The sequence below is a fragment of the Tamandua tetradactyla genome, chromosome 6 (genome assembly GCF_023851605.1).
Source record: "Tamandua tetradactyla isolate mTamTet1 chromosome 6, mTamTet1.pri, whole genome shotgun sequence".
Taxonomy (NCBI): domain Eukaryota; kingdom Metazoa; phylum Chordata; class Mammalia; order Pilosa; family Myrmecophagidae; genus Tamandua; species Tamandua tetradactyla.
In genome coordinates this window covers 41,156,741-41,182,387 of record NC_135332.1, presented here as the reverse complement: position 1 = coordinate 41,182,387, position 25,647 = coordinate 41,156,741, and the positions used below count along the sequence as shown (strand labels likewise).

The 25,647-nt window shown below is 37.4% G+C and overlaps 2 protein-coding genes across 5 annotated transcripts in view; one reads left to right on the top strand and one right to left on the bottom strand.

Annotated features, from left to right (window-relative positions):
- Positions 1–25,647, bottom strand: part of RPS6KB1 (ribosomal protein S6 kinase B1) — a 115,367-nt gene that overhangs the window by 24,493 nt on the left and 65,227 nt on the right. The window contains exon 15 of one of the 3 annotated variants that reach the window (XM_077164981.1): positions 21,627–23,404. The exons of the other annotated variants lie outside the window; for them this stretch is intronic. Within the exon in view, the coding sequence (XP_077021096.1) occupies positions 23,401–23,404 (4 nt within the window). The 3' untranslated portion in view covers positions 21,627–23,400. Of the gene's footprint in view, positions 1–21,626; positions 23,405–25,647 lie in introns of those variants that run through there. 3 annotated transcript variants of the gene reach the window in all.
- RNFT1 (ring finger protein, transmembrane 1) lies at positions 15,077–25,015 on the top strand. 2 transcript variants are annotated; one of them, XM_077164988.1, is made up of 9 exons: positions 15,077–15,233; positions 16,578–17,030; positions 17,222–17,298; positions 18,649–18,749; positions 20,244–20,397; positions 21,046–21,204; positions 22,104–22,169; positions 23,454–23,555; positions 24,227–25,015. In XM_077164988.1, exons 1-9 carry the CDS (start codon positions 15,227–15,229, stop codon positions 24,359–24,361), a joined length of 1,254 nt encoding a protein of 417 aa, XP_077021103.1. In that variant the 5' UTR covers positions 15,077–15,226; the 3' UTR covers positions 24,362–25,015. The 2 variants fall into 2 exon arrangements, with proteins under 2 accessions (XP_077021103.1, XP_077021104.1); XM_077164989.1 differs by lacking the exon at positions 15,077–15,233 and having other exon boundaries at positions 16,599–17,030.

The following is a 25,647-nucleotide window of genomic DNA, read 5'->3' as shown; positions in this document are numbered from 1 at the left end:
TAGCAAACTAAAACAGACTACTTATAATTATGCCTAAGAATTACTTCTAGGAAACCTCCTTCATCACTCAGATGTGGCCTCTCTCTCTACACCCAAATCTGGAAGTAAAATTATCACCCTTCCCCCCTAAATGGGACAGGACAGCCAGGGGTGAAAATCTCCCTGAAAGTGTAGGATTATATTCAGAGTTGAGCCTGGTCCTGGCACCATGGGATTGACAATGCTTTCCAGACCAAAAGGGGGGAAAGAAACGTGACAAAATAAGGTTATCAGTGGCTAAAGTAGTTCAAATGGAGGCAAGAGACTATTCTGGAGGCTACTCTTAGACAAGCTTCAGCTTGATATTGCTAATTGCCATGGTTTGCCAAACATCAACCAACTTCATTCCTGTTAGCCCTAAAGGGCACTGAGAGCTGTAACTGAAACTCTACAAGTTTCATGCACTAAGTTTACTTTCCTGAAACCTATAAGTGCCAGAGAGTTCCTAGGACAGATAAGTCTTGAAACCCAGAGGGGCCAGACTCTCCAAGAATATCAAGCAATTCCATTCCCCTATCATATAGATAGATAGATAGATAGATAGATAGATAGATAGATAGATAAAGATATATTAGCACATAAGTTATTTTTAACTTTTTTTTTTATTGTGAAAATAATATACATACAAAAGAGCAATAAATTTCCAGGTACATTTTAACAAGTACTTATACAACAGATTTCAAAGTTTGGTATGGGTTACAGTTCCATGATTTTTAATTTTTTCTTCTAGCTGCTTCAAGACTCTGGGGACCAAAAGAAATATCAATATATTGATTCAGCAGTCATATTTATTTTTTAAATCCTATCTTCTCTATTATACTCCTCCTTCTCTTTTTTTTTATTTTTTGTGAAAAATAATGTGGTAGTTAGGTTCAGATGTCAGCTTGGCCAGGTGAAGGCACCTAGTTTTGTTGCTGCGGACATGAGCCAATGGTACACGAACCTCATCTGTTGCTAATTACATTTACAGTAGGCTAAGAGGCATGCCTGCTGTAATGAATGATGTTTGTTTTAATTGACTGGTGCTTAAATGAGAGAGCTCAATGTAGCACAGCCAAGCAGCTCAGCATACCTCACCTCAGCACTCGAAGCTCAGCCCAGGCCTTTGGAGATGTAGAAAGAAATCACCCCGGGAAAAGTTGTTGGAACCCAGAGGCCTGGAGAGAAGGCCAGCAGAGATCACCCTATGCCTTCCTGTGTAAGAAAGAACCTTAGTTGAAAGTTAGCTGCCTTTCCTCTGATGAACTAACAAAATAAATTCCCTTTTATTAAAAGCCAATCCATCTCTGGTGTGTTGCATTCTGGCAGCTAGTAAACTAGAACAGATTTGGTACAAAGAAGTGGGGTGCTGCTGCAGTTTGCAAACACCAGATATGTTGGACCAGTTTCTTGGATGGATAAGGGGAAGATTTTGGAGGAACTGTGAAGATAATGATGGAAAAATCCTGGAGTGCTTGAAGAGACTGTTGGTGTAAGTGGAACCACTGCCAATCTGGACAAAGGGGGACACAAAAGGGACAAATTGGAGTTTGCAGAGTGAGAACCATGGAAGCTCAGGTCTGAAGCCAAGAAACCTCGGCCAGGAGAGTGGATGCACCCATATATAGAGAGAGGGTGAGTTTGCCCTGAGGGCAGAGGATGAGACTCCCATCTTGTTGCAATGGAAGAGTTGTGCTACCTCAGGCCTTTGAGAAGGTCCAGCATGCTCCTTGGGGACTAGGGAGAGCCTGGCTGCCACCACATTGGAGGGGTTGAGCATGTGCCCTGGAAATGGCAGAAAGCCCAGGTGTGGCCCCGATGCCTGGAGAGAGTGGAGCCAAGAAAAATTGGTCTCCTCAATGTCCCCTGAGGTTGATTTGGAAAGAGGTGGGCCACTGCACAGGCCCTTGGAAAGGGTGGGACTGCCACTTTCTAAAGCTAAAGGATAAATGACTTCCAGACTTTGAAATCCAATGGTGTTTGCCCTGCAGATTTTCTTTCCAATTTCTCCCTATAAAGAAACTGTCCCTCCTTTGCATACGGGCACCAGATAACTTGTTTTTGAGATTCATAGGTCCACAACCAGAAGAGAATTTGTGCCACTTTAATATCATTTAAAGTGATACATATAGTTGCCAAGTTGACAAGGGGTGGACATGTGGCAGTTAGGTTCAGATGTCAACTTGGCCAGGTGAATGTGCCTAGTTCTGTTGCTGTGGACATGAGCTAATGGTATGTGAACCTCATCTGTTGCTCATTACATCTGCAGTTGGCTAAGAGGCGTGCCTGCTGTAATGAATGATGTTTGATTTAATTGGCTGGTGCTTAAATGAGAGACAGCATAGCACAGCCAAGCAGCTCAGCATACCTCATCTCAGCACTCGCAGCTCAGCCCAGGCCTTTGGAGATGCAGAAAGAAATTACCCCGGGAAAAGTTATTGGAACCCAGAGGCCTGGAGAGAAGGCCAGCAGAGATCACCCTGTGCCTTCCCGTGTAAGAAAGAGCCTCAGTTGAATGTTAGTTGCCTTTCCTCTGATGAACTAATGAAATAAATTCCCTTAAAAGCCAATCCATCTCTGCTATGTTGCATTCTGGCAGCTAGCAAGCTAGAACAAATAACATGTGCAAAAAAGCAATAAATTTCAAAGTACATTGCAACAATTAGTTGTAGAACAGATTTTAGAGTTTGGTATAGGTTACAATTCCACAATTTTAGGTTTTTATTTCTAGCTGCTCTAAGGTACTGGAGGCTAAAAGAAATATCAGTATATTGCTTCAGCACTCATACTCATTTGTTAAACCCGACCTTCTCTGTATAACCCCAGCATCACTTTTGATCTTGCTCTTACTCTTTAGGGGTATTTGGGCTCTAGCCATTCAAACTTTTCATGTTGGAAGGGGCTGTCAATAATATAGGATAGAGGGATGGAACTAGTTGATGTTCTGGAAAGGCTGGTCGCTTTTTATTTAAGGACTTATCTAGTTCATGGACCCATTTGGAGGTTGTAGGTTTCTTCCAGGATTATATAATTCTGGAAGAAATTATATAATATATTATATAATTATACACTACTATACTATATATTATATATAATATATGTTAATTTATATATATTAAATTTATATATTAATATTATATAATAACATGTAAAATTATATTTAAAATTATGTATAATTATAAATTATATAACTTTCGAGTTACCCTAGGGCATGGAACCTTTGCAGAATCTTATATAATAGCGTACATATTCTTTAGAACTGGCAGGAATAGTTTTGGTTGGGGGTTGGCAAGTTATGATAGTAGCAATGTCTAACTGAAGCTTTCATAAGAGTGACCTCCAGAGTAGCCTCTCGACTCTATTTGAACTCTCTCAGCCACTGATACCTCATTTGTTACACTTCTATTCCCCATTTTGGCCAGGATGGCATTATTGATCCCACAGTACCACGGCCAGACCCATCCCTGGGGAATCATCTCCCACACTGTCAGGAAGACTTTCATCTCTGGATATCATGTTCCATGTAGGAGGGAGGGCAATGGTTTTATTTGCGGAATTGGGCTTAGAGAGAGAGGCCACACCTGAGCGACAAAAGAGGTCCTCCAGAGGTGACACTTAAGCATACCTCTAGTTAGGATAAGCTTCTCCACTACATACATAAGCTTCAAAAAAGCAAGCCTCAAGATCAAGAGCTTGCCTATTGATTTGGGTGTCCCTAATGTTTGATACAATATCCAGGGTTACCCCAGTGGTAATGTTTAATAGTCCTATATTGTTTCTTCCATCCTTCAAGGGACTTTGCCATATCTTATATTGTTGATACCCCTTTTCAACGTGAAAATGTTAGAATGGGCACAGTCCAAAGGCACCTATAGATTAGAAGTAGGACCAAAAGAGAAGAAAGAGTTGTATAGAGAAGACAGGATTTAACAGATGATTATCACTGCTGAATCACTCTATTGATGTTTCTTTCGGCCTCCAGCATTTTGGAGCAGTTAGATGGTAAAATCTGAAGTTGTGGAATGGTAACCATACCAAACTTTGATATCTATTTTATAACTAGTGGTTAAAATATACTCTGAAAATTATTGCTCCCTTTTTATTATTATTTTTCACTTTTTGTATATGCTATATTTCACAATAAAAAAAAATTTTTTTAAAAGGAACCAAACAGAAATACTGGAGTTGAAGATCACAATAACTGAAATGAAAAATTCTCTAGAAAGTTTCAAAACAAGATTGGTGCTGGCAGAAGAAAGAATCTATGAATTTGAAAAGAAAACAATTGAAATGATTCAGGCTGAAGAGTAGAAAGGAAAAAGAATGGAAAAAATAAATAAGAGCCCAAGAGACCTATGGAACACCACCAAGTATACCAAAATACATCATGAGAGTCCTCGAAGGTGAAGAAAGATAAAGGTGACAAAAGGAATATTCAAAGACGCTAACAGCTGGACACTTCCCAAATTTAATGAAAGCTGTGCATATACATTCAAGAGTTCCAACAAGCCCCAAACAGGATAGACCTACACTAAGCCACATTGTAGTTAAATTGTCAAATGCCAAGGTAAAGGAGAATTTGAAAGCTACAAGAGAAAAGCAATGTGTTATTTACAATGAAGCCCCAATAAGATTAGATGCCAATTTCTCATTAGAAACCAAGGAGGCAAGAAGGCAATGGGAAAAAATATTTAAAGTGCTTGTGCTTGTGCTGGTTTGAAACTGTTATGCACCCTCAGAAAAGCCATGCTCTTTTAATCCAATCTTGTGGGTGCAGAACTATTATTGGTGGGACCTTTGATTAGGTTGTTTCCATGAAGATATGGCTCTGCCCGTTCAAGGTGGGTCTTAATCCTTTCCTGCAGCCCTTTGTGAAAGGGAACCAAGAGGAGTTAAGAAAGAAAACACCCCAGGGAGAAGCAAGAAAGACCCACAGGAGCTGAGAGCCATTTTGAGAACAGAAGTTGGGAGAGAAGAACGAGCAGACATTGCCATGTGCCTTCCCGTATGACAGAGGAACCCTGGATGCCAGCTGTCTTTCATCCGAGAATGTATCTTCTTCTTGATGCCTTTATTTGGACACTTTCATGGCCTTAGAACTACAAATTTGTAACCTAATAAATCCTCTTTGTAAAAGCAAATCTATTTCTGTTATATTACATTCCAGCAGCTTTAGCAAACCAAAATGTGCTGAAAGAAAACAATTGTCAAATAAGAATTTTATAGCCAGAGAAACTTTTCTTTCCAAAATGAGGAAGACGGTCCTACCCCAATCAAGATGCTAGTGTGATACTTTAAGGCTTCATCCTTACAGAGAAGCTTTGAATGACCAGCAAGAAGTAGCAGAAACCTCTTTCTCAAAGTTCCAGGAAACAGTCAAAGATCTTTAGTAACAGTGTTAACATCCAATCAGGGGCAAGGCTACTTAAAAATATTAGGATCTCCTGGCATCCTGACTGGCTCCTCCCCAACCCCTCACCAGCTTGGCACAGAGCCATCCTGTACTCCCAGTGTAGATCCCTTATCTCAGTTCCAGAGGGAGCAAAGAACTCCTCATGCACATTCTCAGCAACAGATGTGGCCTCTCTAAGCCAATTTGGCAGGTGCACTCACTGTCCTACCCCTACGTGGGACATGACCCCAGGGGTGTAAATCCACCCCCCCACAACGTGGGAGAGAACTCCCTGGATTCACTGGGATTCAACAGCATGGGATTGAGAAAGCCTTCTTGACCAAAAGGGGCAAGAGAGAAATGAGACAAAGTTTCAGTGCCTGAGAAATTTCAGAGTTGAGAGGTTATCCTGGAGATTATTCTTATGCATATGTAGATATCCCTTTTTAGTTTATTGTGTATTGGAGAGGTTGGAGGGAAGTACCTAAAACTGTTGCGCTGCTTCCACTAGCCTTGATTGTTGTTGTTGTTGTTTTTTAATTTTTAAAGTATTCTTATTGAAAAATCTTCAGACACATACATTCTATACATGGTGTACAATTAATGACTCACAATATTATCACATAGTTGTGTATTCATCACCCTGATTGTTTTTTCAAACATTTGCATCACTCCAGATAAAGAAGTAAAAAGAAAAAAGAATAAACTCATACACACCATACCCCATACCCCTCCCTCTCATTGACCACTAGTATTTCTATCTACCCAATTTATTTCACCCTTTGTCCCCCCTATTATTTATTTTTTTAATCCATATTTCTTTTTACTCACCTGTCCATTCCCAGGATAAAAGGAACATCAGACACAAAGTTTTCACAATAGCACAGTTACATCGTAAAAGTAGCCTTGATTCTTGAAGACAATTGTGTAACACTATACTTTTACAATGTGACTGTGAAAACCTTGGGTCTTTTTCTTTTTCTGGAGTGATGCAAATGTTCTAAAAATGATCATTGTGATGAATACATAACTATGTGCTGATATTGTAAGCCACTGATTGTACACCATGCATGGACTGTATGTGTGTGAAAAAGAAAAAAAAAACTTCAGCAAACTAGTAATAGAAAGGAACTTATTAACCTGATAGATGACATCTGTAGAAAAAATTAAAGTCAACATACTTAGTGGTCAAACACTGAATGTTTTCCCCATAAAATCACAACTTTTATTCATCATAGTACTGGCAGTTTTAGCCAGTACAATAGAACAAAAAAAAGAAATAAAAGGGCTACAAATTGGAAAAGAAGAAATAAAGCTGTTTCTATTCATAGACAATATCATTATCTAAGCATAAAATCCCAAGGAATCTACACAAAAGTTTCAAGAATAAATGACAAATGGGCAACATCAGTCAAAAACCACAGCTTTTACTCCAAAATTTCACTGTAATTTTTTATCTCCAGATCCTTATGTCAAACTGCCCATTGGTTAGCATCACCTATTGTGCCAGGAACTCTAAGATGTAGTATTTCCAAAGCTGAATTTAAAGACCAAACTTGATCTTTAAAAGAAAATTTTTCCTTATCTATTTGCTAATACTGATTACTTACTTATTCTAATATTTCTAACTTTCCATTATTAACTCATCCACCCACCCATGCTAAACAAATGGGATTCATTTTAGACCTTTTCTTTTATCCACCCCACATCTAATTGGTCAGACAGGATATCAGTTAACTTTTTTAAAAACTCTATTGTAGGACAGTCCGGAGAAGATGGCGGCTTAGTAAGACGCGTGGGTCTTAGTTCCTCCTCCAGAACAGCGACTAGAGAAGTAGAAACGATACAGAACAGCTCCCGAAGCCACGACAGAGACCCAAGAAGACAGCGTACCCCATTCTGGAACGGCTGACTGGCTGGGAGAACCCGCTCTGGTGAGATCGCCGAAGGGCGCGGGCTTCCCTGGGCCAGGGCGGCAGGCGGCCGGAGTTCCTCCCTCCCTCCTTCCCAGGCCGGCTGGGAGAATTGGACAGGCGGTCCCCTTGGGCCACGGCGGCTGGCGCCCCCCGCCCACGCACGGCCCCCCGGACCAGCTGGGAGAATTGGATCGGAGATCCCCAAGCTGCGGAGAACAGCGACCGGGGTCCCTTCCAAACACGTGGCTTCCCAGTCCGGCTGGGAACAGTGGATAGACACTCACCCAAGCCGCAGCGTCTGGCGCCCCCCCGCCACGCTTGGCGCCCCGGGCCGGCTGGGAAATTTGGACAGGCGCTTATCCAAGCCGCGGAGGCCGGTGACCCTCCCTGCGCGCAGATCCCCGGGCCGACTGTGAGATTCGGATTGGCACTCCCCCAAGCCACTTCGGTTGGCGACCCCCCCCACAGCGAGAGTTTTCCAAAGTTAAAGGAGCCACAGCATCTTTTACTGGTGGGACCTGCAGACAGATGAGTGCCACGAGCGCCACCTACTGGGCAGGATAAGAAAAACAGACCCCAGAGATTTCACAGAAAAATCTTTCAACCTGTGGGGTCTTACACCCAGAGAAATCTGATTAAATGCCCAGACGCCAGCAGAAGATAACGGATCACGCTCAGAAAATTGAAAATATGGCCCAGTCAAAGGAACAAACCAATAGCTCAAATGAGATACAGGAGCTGAAACAACTAATGCTGAATATACGAACAGAAATGGAAAACCTCTTCAAAAACCAAATCAATAAATTGAGGGAGGACATGAAGAAGACATGGGCTGAACATAAAGAAGAAATAGAAAATCTGAAAAAACAAACCACAGAACTTATGGGAGTGAAGGACAAAGTAGAAAAGATGGAAAAAACAATGGATACCTACAATGGTAGATTTAAAGAGACAGAAGCTAGAATTAGTGAATTGGAGGATGGAACATCTGAATTCCAAAAAGAAACAGAAACTATAGGGAAAAGAATGGAAAAATTTGAACAGGGGATCAGGGAACTGAATGACAATATGGAGCACACAAATATACGTGTTGTGGGTGTCCCAGAAGGAGAAGAGAAGGGAAAAGGAGGAGAAAAACTAATGGAAGAAATTATCACTGAAAATTTCCCAACTCTTATGAAAGGCCTAAAATTACAGATCCAAGAAGTGCAGCGCACCCCAAAGAGAATAGACCCAAATAGGCGTTCTCCAAGACACTTACTAGTTAGAATGTCAGAGGTCAAAGAGAAAGAGAGGATCTTGAAAGCAGCAAGAGAAAAACAATCTGTCACAAGGGAAACCCAATAAGACTATGTGTAGATTTCTCAGCAGAAATCATGGAAGCTAGGAGACAGTGGGATGATATATTTAAATTACTAGAAGACAATAACTGCCAACCAAGACTCCTATATCCAGCAAAATTGTTCTTCAAAAATGAGGGAGAAATTAAAACATTCTCAGACAAAAAGTCACTGAGAGAATTTGTGACCAAGAGACCAGCTCTGCAAGAAATACTAAAGGGAGCACTAGAGTCAGATACAAAAAAACAGAAGAGAGAGGTATGGAGAAGAGTGTACAAAGAAGGAAAATCAGATATGATATATATAATACAAAAGGCAAAATGGTAGAGGAAAATATTATCCAAACAGTAATAACACTAAATGTTAATGGGCTGAATTCCCCAATCAAAAGACATAGACTGGCAGAATGGATTAAAAAACAGGATCCTTCTATATGCTGTCAACAAGAAACACATCTTAGACCCAAAGATAAACATAGGTTGAAAGTGAAAGGTTGGGAAAAGATATTTCATGCAAATAACAACCAGAAAAGAGCAGGAGTGGCTATACTAATATCCAACAAATTAGACTTCAAATGTAAAACAGTTAAAAGAGACAAAGAAGGACACTATCTACTAATAAAAGGAACAATTAAACAAGAAGACATAACAATCATAAATATTTATGCACCGAACCAGAATGCCCCAAAATATGTGAGGAATACACTACAAACACTGAAAAGGGAAATAGACACATATACCATAATAGTTGGAGACTTCAATTCACTACTCTCATCAATGGACAGAACATCTAGACAGAGGATCAATAAAGAAATAGAGAACCTGAATATTACTATAAATGAGCTAGACTTAACAGACATTTATAGGACATTATATCCCACAACAGCAGGATACACCTTTTTCTCAAGTGCTCATGGATCATTCTCAAAGATAGACAATATGCTGGGTCACAAAGCAAGTCTTAACAAATTTAAAAAGATTGAAATCATACACAACACTTTCTCGGATCATAAAGGAATGAAGTTGGAAATCAATAATAGGCCGAGTGCCAGAAAATTCACAAATACATGGAGGCTCAGCAACACACTCTTAAACAACGACTGGGTCAATGAAGAAATTGCTAGAGAAATTAGCAAATACCTCGAGGCAAATGAAAACGAAAACACAACATGTCAAAACTTATGGGACGCAGCAAAGGCAGTGCTAAGAGGGAAATTTATTGCCCTAAATGCTTATATCAGAAAAGAAGAAATGGCAAAAATGCAGGAATTAACTGTCCACCTGGAAGAACTGGAGAAAGAACAGCAAACTAATCCCAAAGCAAGCAAAAGGAAAGAAATAACAAAGATTAGAGCAGAAATAAATGAAATTGAAAACATGAAAACAATAGAGAAAATCAATAAGGCCAGAAGTTGGTTCTATGAGAAAATCAACAAGATTGACAAAAAGAAGAAGAGAGAGCATGCAAATAAATAAGATCAGGAATGGAAGAGGAGACATAACCACTGAACTCACAGAAATAAAAGGAGGTAATAACAGGATACTATGAACAACTTTACGCTAATAAATACAACAATTTAGATGAAATGGACGGGTTCCTGGAAAGACATGAACAACCAACTTTGACTCAAGAAGACATAGATGACCTCAATAAACCAATCACAAGTAAAGAAACTGAATCAGTCATTCAAAAGCTTCCTAAAAAGAAAAGTCCAGGACCAGACGGCTTCACATGTGAATTTTATCAAACATTCCAGAAAGAATTAGTACCAACTCTCCTCAAACTCTTCAAAAAAATCCAAGTGGAGGGAAAACTACCTAATTCATTCTATGAAGCCAACATCACCCTCATACCAAAACCAGGCAAAGATATTACAAAAAAAAGAAAACTACAGACCAATCTCTCTAATGAATATAAATGCAAAAATCCTCAACAAAATTCTAGCAAATCGAATCCAACAACACATTAAAAGAATTATACATCATGACCAAGTAGGATTCATCCCAGGTATGTAAGGATGGCTCAACATAAGAAAATCAATTAATGTAATACACCATATCAACAAATCAAAGCAGAAAAATCACATGATCATCTCAATTGATGCAGAGAAGGCATTTGAAAAGATTCAACATCCTTTCCTGTTGAAAACACTTCAAAGGATAGGAATACAAGGGAACTTCCTTAAAATGATAGAGGGAATATATGAAAAACCCACAGCTAATATCATCCTCAATGGGGAAAAATTGAAAACTTTCCCAAGATCAAGAACAAGACAAGGATGTCCATTATCACTACTATGATTCAACATCGTGTTGGAGGTTCTAGCCAGAGCAATTAGACAAGAAAAAGAAATGCAAGGTATCAAAATTGGAAAGGAAGAAGTAAAACTATCACTGTTTGCAGATGATATGATACTATGTCGAAAACTCGGAAAAATCCACAACAAAACTACTAGAGCTAATAAATGAGTACAGCAAAGTAGCAGGTTACAAGATCAACATTCAAAAATCTGTAGCATTTCTATACACTAGCAATGAACAAGCTGAGGGGGAAATCAAGAAACGAATCCCATTTACAATTGCAACTAAAAGAATAAAATACCTAGGAATAAATTTACCTAAAGAGACAAAAAACATATATAAAGAAAAGTACAAAAAACTGTTAAAAGAAATCACAGAAGACCTAAATAGATGGAAGGGCATACCGTGTTCATGGATTGGAGGACTAAATATAGTTAAGATGTCAATCCTACCTAAATTGATTTACAGATTCAATGCAATACCAATCAAAATCCCATCAACTCATTTTTCAGAAATAGAAAAACCAATAAGCAAATTTATCTGGAAGGGCAGGGTGCCCCGAATTGCTAAAAGTATCTTGAGGAAAAAAATGAAGCTGGAGGTCTCACGCTGCCGGACTTTAAGGCATATTATGAAGCCACAGTGGTCAAAACAGCATGGTATTGGCATAAAGATAGATATATCGACCAATGGAATCGAATAGAGTGCTCAGATATAGACCCTCTCATCTATGGACATTTGATCTTTGATAAGGCAGTCAAGCCAACTCACCTGGGACAGAACAGTCTCTTCAATAAATGGTGCCTAGAGAACTGGATATCCATATGCAAAAGAATGAAAGAAGACCCGTATCTCACACCCTATACAAAAGTTAACTCAAAATGGATCAAAGATCTAAACATTAGGTCTAAGACCATAAAACAGTTAGAGGAAAATGTAGGGAGATATCTTATGAAACTTACAATTGGAGGCGGTTTTATGGACCTTAAACCTAAAGCAAGAGCACTGAAGAAAGAAATAAATAAATGGGAGCTCCTCAAAATTAAACACTTTTGTGCATCAAAGAACTTCATCAAGAAAGTAGAAAGACAGCCTACACAATGGGAGACAATATTTGGAAACAACATATCAGATAAAGGTCTAGTATCCAGAATTTATAAAGAGATTGTTCATCTCAACAACAAAAAGACAGCCAACCCAATTACAAAATGGGAAAAAGACTTGAACAGACACCTCTCAGAAGAGGAAATACAAATGGCCAAAAGGCACATGAAGAGATGCTCAATGTCCCTGGCCATTAGAGAAATGCAAATCAAAACCACAATGAGATATCATCTCACACCCACCAGAATGGCCATTATCAACAAAACAGAAAATGACAAGTGCTGGAGAGGATGCGGAGAAAGAGGCACACTTATCCACTGTTGGTGGGAATGTCAAATGGTGCAACCACTGTGGAAGGCAGTTTGGCGGTTCCTCAAAAAACTGAATATAGAATTGCCATACGACCCAGCAATACCATTGCTAGGTATCTACTCAAAGGACTTAAGGGCAAAGACACAGACAGACATTTGCACACCAATGTTTATAGCAGCGTTACTTACAATTGCAAAGAGATGGAAACAGCCAAAATGTCCATCAACAGACGAGTGGCTAAACAAACTGTGGTATATACATACGATGGAATATTATGCAGCTTTAAGACAGAATAAACTTATGAAGCATGTAATAACATGGATGGACCTAGAGAACATTATACTGAGTGAGTCTAGCCAAAAACTAAAGGACAAATACTGTATGGTCCCACTGATGTGAATCGACATTCGAGAATAAACTTGGAATATGTCATTGGTAACAGAGACCAACAGGACTTAGAAACAGGGTAAGATAATGGGTAATTGGAGCTGAAGGGATGCATACTGTGCAACAGGACTAGATACAAAAACTCAAAAATGGACAACACAATAATACCTAATTGTAAAGTAATCATGTTAAAACACTGAATGAAGCTGCATCTGAGCTATAGGTTTTTTTTTTTTTGTCTGTTTGTTTGTGTCTTTTTTTTTTTACTATTATTATTATTTTTATTTTTTCTCTTTATTAACATCCTATATCTTTTTCCGTTGTTTTGCTAGTTCTTTTCCTAAATCGATGCAAATGCACTAAGAAATGATTTTCATGCATCTATGTGATGATGTTAAGAATTACTGATTGCATATGTAGAATGGAATGATTTCTAAATGTTGTGTTAATTTCTTTTTTTTCTTTAATTAATTAAAAAAACTCTATTGTATAGTATAACATATACAGAAAGCAAAGAAAGAAAAAAACAGTAGTTCTCAAAGTACTCTTCAGCAAATAGTTACAGGACACAAGCCAGAGTTTGTCATGGGCTACCATCATCTCAGATTTTTCCTTCTAGCTGTTCCATAACATTGGAGACTAGAAGGAATAAATACTTTATCATCACAATAAACTTTTTTGTTAAAAATAACATTTAAATAATATATATTTTATGTATATTTTAATATAAATATATATTTAAATTTTACCATATTTAAAAGCACAGCACAACAATTAGTTGTAGAACAGATTTCAGAGTTTGGTATGGGTTTCAATTCTCCTATTTTAGGTTTTTACTTCTAGCTGCTTTAAGATACTGGAGACTAAAAGAAATATCTATATAATGATTCAACAATCATACTCATTTGTTAAACCTGACCGTCTTTCTATAACTCCACCATCACCTTTGATCTTTCTCCCACTCTTCAGGGTTATTTGGGCTATGGCCATTCTAACTTTTTCATGTTGGAAGGGGCTGTCAATAATAAGGGGTAGGGGGATGGAACTAGCTGAGGTTGGGTATCAGTTAACTTCTGTTACGAAATAAACCATCCCCAAGTTAGAGCTTGAAAGAAAATATTTATTATTTCCTGTGATTCTGTGAGTGTGACTGGCTGGTTCTTCCGGTTTGAGCCAGCTTGGATGGGGATGGATGGTCTCAGATGACCTTACATTTATGTTTGTGGTCTCAACTAGAAAGGCTGAGATGGTTGTGACAGGTGGGGTCTCTCCAAGTGATCCCTCGTTTTCTAGAAGGTAAGTCCTGATGTCTTCACATAGTGCTGAAAGGGTTGTCTGCGAGGGCAAGTGCTAATCTGCAAGCATTTTTCAATCCTCTATTACCTTTACAACTCCCAACAGCCAAAGCAAGTCACGTGAGTTAGTCACGTGAATAAGTCTGAAAGGGGCCTATTCACATGTTTTAGCTTGCTATATGACAAATACCACAACCTGGTTAGCTTAAAAAACAGTTGCATAGAATATATCTAGCACCATTTAAAATATACTTAGGCAAGGGCTCAAAAAGGCAGGCTTTTTTTCTTAAACTTTTAATGGTAGAACAGCTTTAAATTTACAGAAGTAGTGCAAAGATAGTACAGAGTTTCCTATACTCTACACAAGTCAGGGATTTTAAAATCTAACTTCTACCTCTACTCCCACCCCAAATTCTCTACCGCCTCCTCTTTGCTTCTGATCTCAGGTTTCTGTAGGGCCCAGCTCACAAGGCACAATTTCAGGATTGTAACGAAATCGCAGTTCAGTTAAAACCTCCCAGCCAACCAGGTGTCAAGCTCGTGAAACCCGAACCCGGAAACCCTAACGCTCTTTGCCCGCCCAGCCCCGCCCCCTCAGAGACGCGCCGACCCCTAGCCAACGTGGCTTTATGAACTCTGGTTGACTAGGGGTCCCGAAGCCAGGCCAGGGGGCCAGGCAGCCTCCTGAGCCGCGGCGGTACAACGGTCTCGATTTCAGGCCCCACCGTGGGCAGGTCCCAGGAGCCAGAACATTTTAACCCTCACACTGGAGACTGAGGCGTGTGGTGAATGACACACAGAAACGCACATACGTGACAGCAGTTTACTTTTTAATGCATACGCCTAGGGGCCTCTCCCTAGGGGCCTCTCCCGGAGCTCGGCTCCTCTTCTCCGCGACCGACCCCCAGCCTGCGACCTCGGGCGGCCTCGCGTCCTTCGGGTAGACCCGTCACGGCCCGGGACGCGGTGCGCGGGGACGAGGACGCGGCGCGCGGAGGTGGGACGGCGCGTGAGGACGTCCGGGGAGCGCGCGCGCCCCCGCCGGGCCGGGCTGAAGCTGCTGGCGGTGGGGCTCGAGGATGATGGCCTTGGCCGAAGGGATTGTGGCGGTGTCTCCCGCTGTTCCCGCCGCCGCTGCCGAGACCTCGGTCGGCTTACTGTCATGAGAGGTCAGGTTTGGGGAAGGCGGGCGGCGGCGGCGGCGAGGGACGCTGAGAAGGGGGGGTCTGCAGAGGAGAACCGAGGCACCTGAGGCTCGGACGTGGGTGGGAACCTTGTCCTTGGGAATTCCGAGAGTTGTCTGCGTTTATTTTTCTTCTTTCTCTTTTTCTCCCCTTTCCTGTCTGTGTATTGAGAGGAGTTGGAGGGTTCTCCGTTTTTACATATGGAAAAGACACAAATTATCGCAACCAGACGTCAGTTTTCAGAGGTCTGAGCGTCCCGAAAGGCATTAAAAGTCAAACCGCCAAACGATGACCGCAAAAATACTCAAACCTAGGAATAAAAGAATGACACAGAAATTGCCCTGACGTTAACACCAGTTTTCTCCTACAGAAAAGCACCGAAGTCTAGAATAATCTCGGCGTTTAGTCAGCTGCGATTCAGATCCTGGCATCCTCATCTTTGTCGACGACTAGATAGGCCTACACTAGATCTTTCCTAGTCAGAGTCCCCTTTGCTGACAGTGTTGTGGCATTTTAAATTGGCAGCCGATGCAGCTGTCCTTATTCAAACTAAAGTCATCTGGCAATTACATGATGGCTCCCAAGTATTCCTATCTTAAAGGTATTTAAGCAGCATTTTTTTAAAGGGGGAAAATGTAATTCTCTCGATGGCATCGTTAACTATGGGAAATTTTATTTAGCCTTGGCAAAGTTGTTTCACCATAAAACTACAAATTTTAGGCCAAGTAAGTGAAATGCTTGTCTATTAGTTATACATGATGGTACTTAATTTAAGGCATTAAGACTTACTGTTTCTTTAAAAAAAAAAAAGTGTTACTTGCTTCCTAGCATTTTTAAGCATTAAAATATACTGACTCTTCCTTATGAAACCTCTTCGATGTCGAATCTACGTCAGAGATTAAACTTCTCCTATTGGATAGAGTGAATGTACCGAAGTATTCAAGTATAAATGCTAGTATTCCTATTATTAACATCTACAGGGAACCCATACTTATATGACGATTTTTCTGCTTTCCACCGTCATAGGAACTAGAGGCATCCAGTTTTTTTGTAGTAGCAGCCGTTCTATAAAAGATAATTTATATAGGGCAGCAGAGTCTTGGCATTAGGAAGATGGGAGGCGTCTAGTAAACAAGTGATAGGTAATCTGAAAATAATTCATCTACTGTGATTCATGAATAAAGGGTGTCTAGTGAGCAGTACACTGCCTGTACTTACAATGTTTTCTAAACATTTCTAAACATGGATTCTAAACATTTCTAAACATGGATACCTAATGAGCAGTACACTGCCTGTACTTAGAATGTTTTTTGCTCTTTGATTTTTTAGGAGACAGAGCCCTGAAGCAAATAAATTTGGATCAGACAAAGTATTCAGGGGCCATGCAAGCCAGCTGTAGCCACCTGCACAGTCCTCCAGGAACTGTGGGCAGTGAGGATGCCTCAGCCTCACTATGTGCCCATACAAGATTGACCGAAGGTTCTTGTCTTCATTCTGGAGATGTACATATCCAGATAAACTCCATACCTAAAGAATGTGCTGAAAATCCAAGCTCCAAAAATGTAAGGTCAGGAGTCCATAGCTGTACGCGTGGATGTATACATAACTGCTTGCGGAGTCACTCACACAGTGAAGCAAGGCAGCCAGAAGATACTGGCACGGAGTCTGGAGAACATGGTAGCAGCTCCTTTTCAGAATTCTGCTATCTCTTCAAGTGGTTGCAAAAAAGTCTTCCATATATTTTGATTCTGGGAGTCAAACTTGTTATGCAACATATAACAGGTAGGACATAATAAAACGCTGATGTGTTTAATTGCTAAATTTGTTAATTTTATTTATTGGTAATCTAACCTATGCACTTCACTTTCTTATTTTGTTATCTTTTAAAATTGTATGTTTCATTTTAATTCATATTGTTAGCATATATATTCCTTTTTCTTCCTTTCAATTAACTGGAACTTATTTTCTAACAGGAATTTCTCTTGGAATTGGGCTGCTAACAACTTTTATGTATGCAAACAAAAGCATTGTAAATCAGGTTTTCCTCAGAGTAAGTATAACAAGCAACTAAAAAATTATTAAGTATTTCTTAGGATTACATATCCACTTTTGAGAGAAATAGGAATAAGACAGTTTACTTGAGAAATTTAAATAAATTATAACATTCATGATATATTAAATTTTGTCATCTAAATGACCTGGATTAAATGATCTGTTCTCACGTTGAATTACTTCCACTTATTTTCTTTGTATGTTTGGTTTCGATAGAGAAAGAAAAACTAGACAGGATTCAAAGGTTTAGAATATATTTGTTTGGTCTACATTTGCAAGTACCTTCCTGTTTTACTGACCATACTAAGTAATATAATCATCAAAACCTTTAGCTGTTGCAATGTAGGATTTAAAATAATTAAGTATATCATTTATATAGGAATGTTGAACTGGTTAAGTCTCTCTTAAATAAAATTAAACCCAAGAAGTTTTTCCATAACATAAATTTTGAGAGTTCTGTTCATATAAATTATTTGGAAAAATAGAATGCTTATAAAATTTCACTTTAAGGCAACTGTAAAGGGCTTTATCTGTTTAGATGGTCTTATATTCTGACCTGGAAATTTTTAGTCAGAACCTGTCAAACTATAGGAATTTAGTTCAGGTTTTAAAATTAGAAACTTTAAGTTAAACTAGTAATTAAAAGTTTTGACTTTAAAAGTGAGATTGAAAACATATTATCTTATTAAATACTTACTGATTTATCTTTTATTTTTTAAAATTATACTTTTTTTTTTTTTTTTTTTTTTTTTTTTTTTTAAAGGAAGGAAAGACAGAAAAGGAAGGAAGGATGGAAGGAAGGAAGGGAGGAAGAAAGGGAAACATTTTTTTTTTTAAACATTTTCTTGTTTTTTATTATATTTTGTTTGTTTGTTTGTTTTTTACATGGGCTGGGGCCGGGAATCGAACCGGGGTCCTCCGGCACGGCAGGCAAGCACTCTTGCCCGCTGAGCCACCGCGGCCCGCCCTAAAATTATACTTTTAAATCTTAATGCATTTTTGAAATTGTTTTGGAGACAGGCTCAAACAAGAAAGTGCAGAAATAAAGTTTGCATTTGGTAGGTCGTCTGTGTCAGCTTGTATAAGACTTGGCTTCTTCAAAAACATATGTTTTTAATACAGTAAAGAAACTTGTATTTTTGAAATTTGTTTAAATATAAAAAAGTTCTGTTTTGTTCACTAAATATTCATAAAAGTGACATATACAATTTAACAGATGTTCTGTATTTAAGGTTGATTCTAATTAATCTAGAAAAATATTCTAAGTTAACTAGTCATTAAACACTGTAGTGATATTTAAAATTCTGGCTTAATTTGAAGTAACAAGTTATAAAACTTTATTTTTCAGGAAAGGTGCTCAAAGATTCAGTGTGCTTGGTTACTGGTATTCTTAGCAGGATCTTCTGTTCTTTTATATTATGCCTTTCATTCTCAGTCACTCTATTACAGGTAATTAGAGTCCAAGTACACTATCATGTTTTTTATATAATCATATATAACTTTGCATGCATCTTTATGTATATTTACTGTATTATAGTTCATTACTCTTCTGTCTCCTTGCAAGATTGAGAACTAAGTATTTTATCCTGATTTATATACCTGGTACCTTGAAACATAACAGGTACTCAATAAATATTTAATTTTGACTCTTGAATTTTAGTTTATATAATATTTATTAAGTACCATTAGATTGTTCTGGTTGTTTATTTAGTTTTTTAAAATGTTTATAGAGAGCCACTATAAACATTTTCCATGTTTACTTTCCATGTCAGGTTCTGAATTTTCGGCTTTAATCATATACCTATTAGTTATCATTTCAGAAGAATTTGGAGGATGGGCCATAGTGGCTCAGCAGGCAGAGTTCTTGCCTGCCATGCTGGAGACCTGGGTTTGATTTCCGGTTGCCTGCCCATGCCAAAAAAATGCCAGAAAAGTTTGGAGAGATGTGGACAAATTTGGGATGTAGTTTGGAGGTAGGGAAGAATTAAGGATGACCTCTGGGTTTTTGGTCTGAGCAACTGGCTGGAGAGTGGTGCCATTTGCTGGGATGGGAAAGAATAGGGAAGGAATTGGTATTGAGGGAAAAAGAAATAATTTTGCTTTGAACACATTTGAGAGGCCAAATAGAAGCTTTAAGACAGTGGCTACGAACTCAGGGCAAGAGGTTAGGGCTATAAATTTTGGTATAAGCAGCTTATGATTAGGATAATTAAAAATCATAGGACTGGACAAGACTAACCAGAAAAACAAAGTGTAGGTAGAAAACTCTTAAATCTGTTCTACAACTAATTGTTGTCGTGTGCTTTGAAATTTATTGCTTTCTTGTATGTATGTTATTTTTCAATTACAAAAAAAAAGTAGTATAGGTACAAAAGAGGCCCAGGACTGGACATGCCCACAATTGAGAGACAGGTCAGAGAAGGAGCAGCAAAATAGACTAAGAAGGAACCATCGGTGATAGAGGAGAACAACTGGGAAAGTGTGGTGTCAGAAGTCTAAAAATAAAATATTTCATTGAGGAAAGATGGGAAAAGAAAAAGGACTTTTAAATTTAGCAACTGGGGAAGGGGTTGTTCATCTTGGCAGGAACAATTCAGTAGTAAGGAAGGATCAGAATTCTGATTAGAGTTAGTTGACTGAGAATGGCAGATGTCTAGCATTAGTACATTTTTTAAATATTCAGGCTAAAAGGTGACAAGTATGACAAGCTAAGAGACTGTTTTTTTCTTTACTCTATGGAGGAAAGATGTGAGAAACACAAACATATTAAAAGGTCTCCTTAAAATAAGCAATGAATTCCATTTCATTGAATTGACATTATCTTGCTCAAATCATATTTTTAATATTCCAAATTAAAACATCTGGTAGCAATTTTAAGACCCTCATTTATATTTTACCTTTGTACATTGCTCTTGTAATTTTTGAATTTTTTTCTCTTGGTAGCTTAGTTTTTTTAAATCCTACTTTGGACAATTCGAATTTCTGGGCAATACTTTGGATAGTTGGAATTACAGACTTCATTCTGAAATTCTTCTTCATGGGCTTAAAATGCCTTGTCTTATTGGTGCCGCCTTTCCTCATGCCTTTTAAATCCAAGGTAAGAAACGAATTTATGTTTTATTGGAACAATGTTAGCAAGCCGCATTAATGCTCTTTAAGTATTGATTTAAATGACTCCTCCTTTTGTCATTTTTCACTTTGCTAAATAACCTACTTTTAATTATCTCCGTTATTTCAGACTGGCAACCAGTTGCTTAAAGACTTAGAACTAAATATTAATCTTTTCAGAAAATCAAATTATATTTGTTTCAGAATAATCTAAAATTCAGTCCCTACATCATATATAACAAAACCTTATTTGGATTTATACTTCTGTTCTCCAGTGCATTATCAACTGACTCTATGCATTTATTCAGTGGCTTCCCATACTCAAAAACTTTAATACAAAGTTTTGTAATCAGCAAAAAACATTCATATATAAATAAATTTTACTTGTACTATACATAAAACATTTTCACTATTATTCTTTGGGGGAAATTCTTTGAAAGCAAACCATTCAGTGACAGTTATATGTGAGAACCAAATTGAGGTTATCACTCATAAATCATTTATCAGGTTAAATATTATACTTATTTGTGTTCTTGAGCTATATACTCATGATGACCTCAGTTCAATATGAAATATTTGTGCTATAAGTATAATTGGTTTGGGTACTCTGTTGTTTTTTTGTTTCTTCCTTTTTTAGGGTTACTGGTATATGCTTTTAGAAGAATTATGTCAGTATTACCGAACTTTTGTTCCCATACCAGTTTGGTTTCGTTACCTTATAAGCTATGGGAAGTTTGGAAATGTAACTGGATGGAGTCTTGGGATATTGCTGGCTTTATTCTACCTCATACTAAAAGTAGGTAATGTTATAAATCTTCTTGTCATTGTATAATCATTCATATAGAGATGATTACAGCTTTTACATACTATTATTATTTAAAAAACTATTTTAGTTTATTTTCCTATCATTAGTTTGAATGAATAGCACATTCTTTATCTATTTAGAAATAGGGAATGGAAATATATATATCTTGTTTTGTTTTTATTTTTTTTGTATGGTAGGGGTCACATTTCATTCTTTTTTCCATGTGACTATCTGATTATTGCAGCACCATTTGTTGAATTTTTTTTTGGGGGGGGGGGGGAGGTGGGGCGGTAGTGTATAGGCCACGAATTGAACCCATGTCTCCCACATGGCAGGTGAGAATTCTACCACTGAACTACCCTTGCACCCCCCCCCCCCCCCGCCCCAGTAGTTTTGTTTTTATTGGCATGGGATGAGGACCTCCACAAGGCATGGAAGACCTGAGGGGGGAAACAAGTGGATTGAACGTGCCCATCTTCAACAGTAACATTTGTTATACTGTTCTCAAACTAGAGGATTATCTTGTCCTGTTTTTCTCTATGCCTGTTCCCCTCAACTTAATAATCATGCTATAAAATTTTAAAATCTAAATATATTAAAACATTTGACTGAGGTAAAATTGCTTTTGTCTCCTGTTGGTCTTTGACATAATTTAAGTTTATATTTGTCTTAAAATTATAACTCTGCATACTCAGTGAACTTCAGCATGGTTAAGCGGTGGTTTAAGTCTATACGTAAAATATTCAGTTACTGAGCTTTAAATATGTTTAGAACAAAATGCCATGGTATGTAATTAGCTAAGTAAATATCAGAATTTTTATTATTCAGCTTTGATCTTTGATAGAACTCTCTGAATTGATACATTGTCTCTTCTTTATCCCCTCTTTCAGCTTTTGGATCTTCTTGGACATCTGAGAACTTTCAGACAGGTTTTGCAAATATTTTTTACGCGACCAGTGAGTAATTTTTATCAATTAAGGAAAAACACCTTTGCCTTTCTTCATTATAAAAATCTTTCATCTACCAGTTTTAGAAGTATAGTTTTCATAATTAGAAGATCTTCTTTTACTTTTCTAGTACTTTGGCCTTTGGAGCTATGATAATGATTTAGAAGTTTTATTTTGGTGATTAGGTTCTTGAATTGTACATTAACAGCCACCTGCTACTTGTTGCATTCTTTATGTATTTGAATGTGCCTCTTGCCCATTTAAATTACTTAACATTCTTAAGGGTTTATAAATATTCCCTTAAAAATCCAGCCATGAACTTTATGCCTTTTCTTTTTCTAACCCACAAATGGTAACATTGTGTATCTCTTATAATTCACTATTCAGCTTTTATGAAATTGCTTTCACCATAATTTGTCATGTATATGAAAAACACTCTACTAAAAATCATGTCCCTTGAAATTTTATTATTGGAGAATAACCTAGATGTACATAAATATATGTATTCCTTAACTTTACCAGAGAAATGGCAATCACATAATGAGACCTGGAAGTAGTCTCCAAAATGCCAGACAAGAATGTTAGTTTTGACAGTCCAGAAATACATTCCTCTACCTAAATGAGATTTTGCAATTAAAGTTCCTTTGTAAAATTTTATTTCTTTCCTAGTACTAAGTGCACTAACTTTGGTAATAATTAGGGATGATAATTAAAATTGTTAGATTTAGTAGCAAGACACTGATTAGTGGTCCCCAAATCTTCTTCACATTGAACTTGGCTGGAGTGCCTTTAATAAAACAGATTCCTGGATCCCATCCCAGTATGTCTAAACCTACTGACTCAATCTCCAGTATAGAACACAAAAGTCTGTATTTTTAAAGTAAGTTTTCACACGAGTTACATTCAGCTCAGGACCACTGCCATAGGTAAATAGGGGGGCTCTAATTGGCAGTAGTGGGTCAGATAATGCATGAATATAGGTTTTATATTATTTAATTGTGTTTCATATTGCTTAGTCTCTTTAGTGAGTTGTGTTGATTTTGAAGTACTGTTGTTTGGGAATCCAGTGACACTAATAATCTTCTAAGATCCCAATATGTATTATTTTAAGGATTTTGCCTCTTGCAATCCTTTAACACACGATTGTGCACATATGGTTCAGTCAGCTCAGCTTAAATGTTTGTATCCTTTGGGAAAGTTTTCAGATGCTCAGTTCCAGGGACATTTGAGAAGTACAGCATCACCTATGTAACAGCAAGGAAATTCATAGATGAATATAACTTATCTTCATAGAGCTATGGAGTTCCTGCCAGCAAGAGACAGTGTTCAGATGTGTATGATATTTGTTCAATATGTCAAGCTGAATTTCAGAAGCCAATTCTTCTCATTTGTCAGGTAATTATATTTTTAAGCAATCTAAATATCTATAATATTTTTTCTTTGTAACTTGCAGAAGTCACATTTATGTTAATTATAAGTAAAAAAAAAAAACCTACAGTGCTTAGTGGAAGATAGCACTCAGGATACATGTTAGTAATTTCTTATTCATCATTAGGGGTTTGGTAGATTGGCTAAATCTTGTTCCTTACGTTCTAATGGTTTTTATGCAGAGAAATGTATGAAAGGGGAAAATAATTTAACTGGCAGACAGGATGCCAAAGTGACTGAAAAAGACTACTTTTATAATTCAATACTAGTCTTAGAATACCAGCATTTGTTACTAATTGTTAAGACCCTTTCCTGTATTTTATGCAGTTACTCTGAAAGACTTCAGTGAGCTGTTAACTCATCATACTTTATCTTAAAGCTGTCATCTAGGGATCACTTGTATTTTATTAAACAATTATAGAAGGTCAAAAGAACAGTAATGGTATTGGCTCTATTCTGACCCATTTATTTGTGTTCTTAAATTTCATACTTCTGTTTTTTTTTTTTTTTTTCAAATAAAAGGATAAGGGGATTTGTGCTCTTAAACCCCTTTCAACTTTAAAGTGTATGATTTGCTGTGCTGTGATGAATTTAAAATGTTTATCAAATATAAAATCTAGTTCTTAATTCCCTTGCAGCATATATTTTGTGAAGAGTGCATTACCTTATGGTTTAACAGAGAAAAAACATGCCCACTGTGCAGAATTGTGATTTCAGACCATATAAACAAATGGAAAGATGGAGCCACTTCATCACACCTTCAAATATATTAAGTCCTATTAACTATTAAAGTCATGAAACATTGATTTCATTTGGTTACAATGCCTACTGATAAAGGCATTAGAATCTAGGACTTGCAGGGCTAGAAGTTAAGAAAAATGTTTCCAAGTGTTTTTAGAATATTATAAGATTTAAGCATGTAGTCCAGTTTGTCAAAAGATTAAAGGAGAGAAAGAACACTGTGTTATAAAAATTATATAAGTGATGTTCAATCTAATGTGTATGCTACAACATTTATTCTATCCTAATTGGCAGGTAATTGCAGTATTAAATTGTTAATTTGTTTTTCTTGTTACCAAAACAGCAATTGGATAGCTGGAACTAGTGGTTTTAGAGGAACTCAGGTATTCTTTCCTGGCATTGTTTTCAGAGTAAAGAATATATTTTTCATGACATTTTTAAGATACACATTATCTGAAAGTAGAATTTTTTTAGCATTGACTTTTATAATTCCTATTCTCAAAATTTCTTGGAATTTTCATAAAATTTGTATTTTTAAGTAAAAGTTCTAAATGCTATATTTTAACGGCAACAATCAGATTTTCTATGTGAAGATTAATTTGATGATATATTTTATTACTGTATTCTGTATAATATGGTTAACAATCAGTGAGAATAAATAATTTAAATTGAATTTGTGAACCACATACAGGCATTCTGCCTTTGGCTTTAATGTTTATGATCTTACTTTTTATATAGTGCCATGGACTATCTTGAAGTAACTATTAAAGTAACTCATATGGATCACAAATAGGTGGCTTCTCTGAATATTTGAACAAATAAGACTGACTTATTAAGCTCTCAGATGAGAATTTCTATCATAACTAGTTGTTTCTAGAAAAGTTTTGAAATGCTATGCTTTATTCACCATTACTTGGAAATTAACATTTACACTCAGAAGCAGCCATAAACTGACTAGGTTGGTTTGTTTGCTTTGGGGCATTTGTCCATGGTACTGGAAAAGACAATAAAGCACTTTTTCTCTTCTCTTGATACCTCTGAGGAGTAATCTAAAATCTGTAACAGAAGTCTAGAGAGCTGTGGCCACTGATGGTATCTAAATTTATAGTCTAAGGCCTCTACCTATTTTCTCTATTACCATTTATCGGTTTGTACACTAGGAAAACAATGGGAAGAAAATAAGAGAGATATAAAACAGATTTTTGAGTTGATAAGACAAAACCCAAACCAGCACGTGAGTATAGGTGAAATCATGTTCATGTCCATATGGCCACCCAAATTGACAAAAGAACATTAGGAAGCCTGTAACTTTTTTTTC

What these genes read in the sequence shown, in the direction of transcription:
- RNFT1 (XM_077164988.1), top strand. An exon ending in TCATGCCTTTTAAATCCAAG is followed by an intron (nt 20,398 to 21,045) that starts GTAAGAAACGAA and finishes TTCCTTTTTTAG; the next exon opens with GGTTACTGGTATATGCTTTT. An exon ending in CAATTCTTCTCATTTGTCAG is followed by an intron (nt 23,556 to 24,226) that starts GTAATTATATTT and finishes ATTCCCTTGCAG; the next exon opens with CATATATTTTGTGAAGAGTG.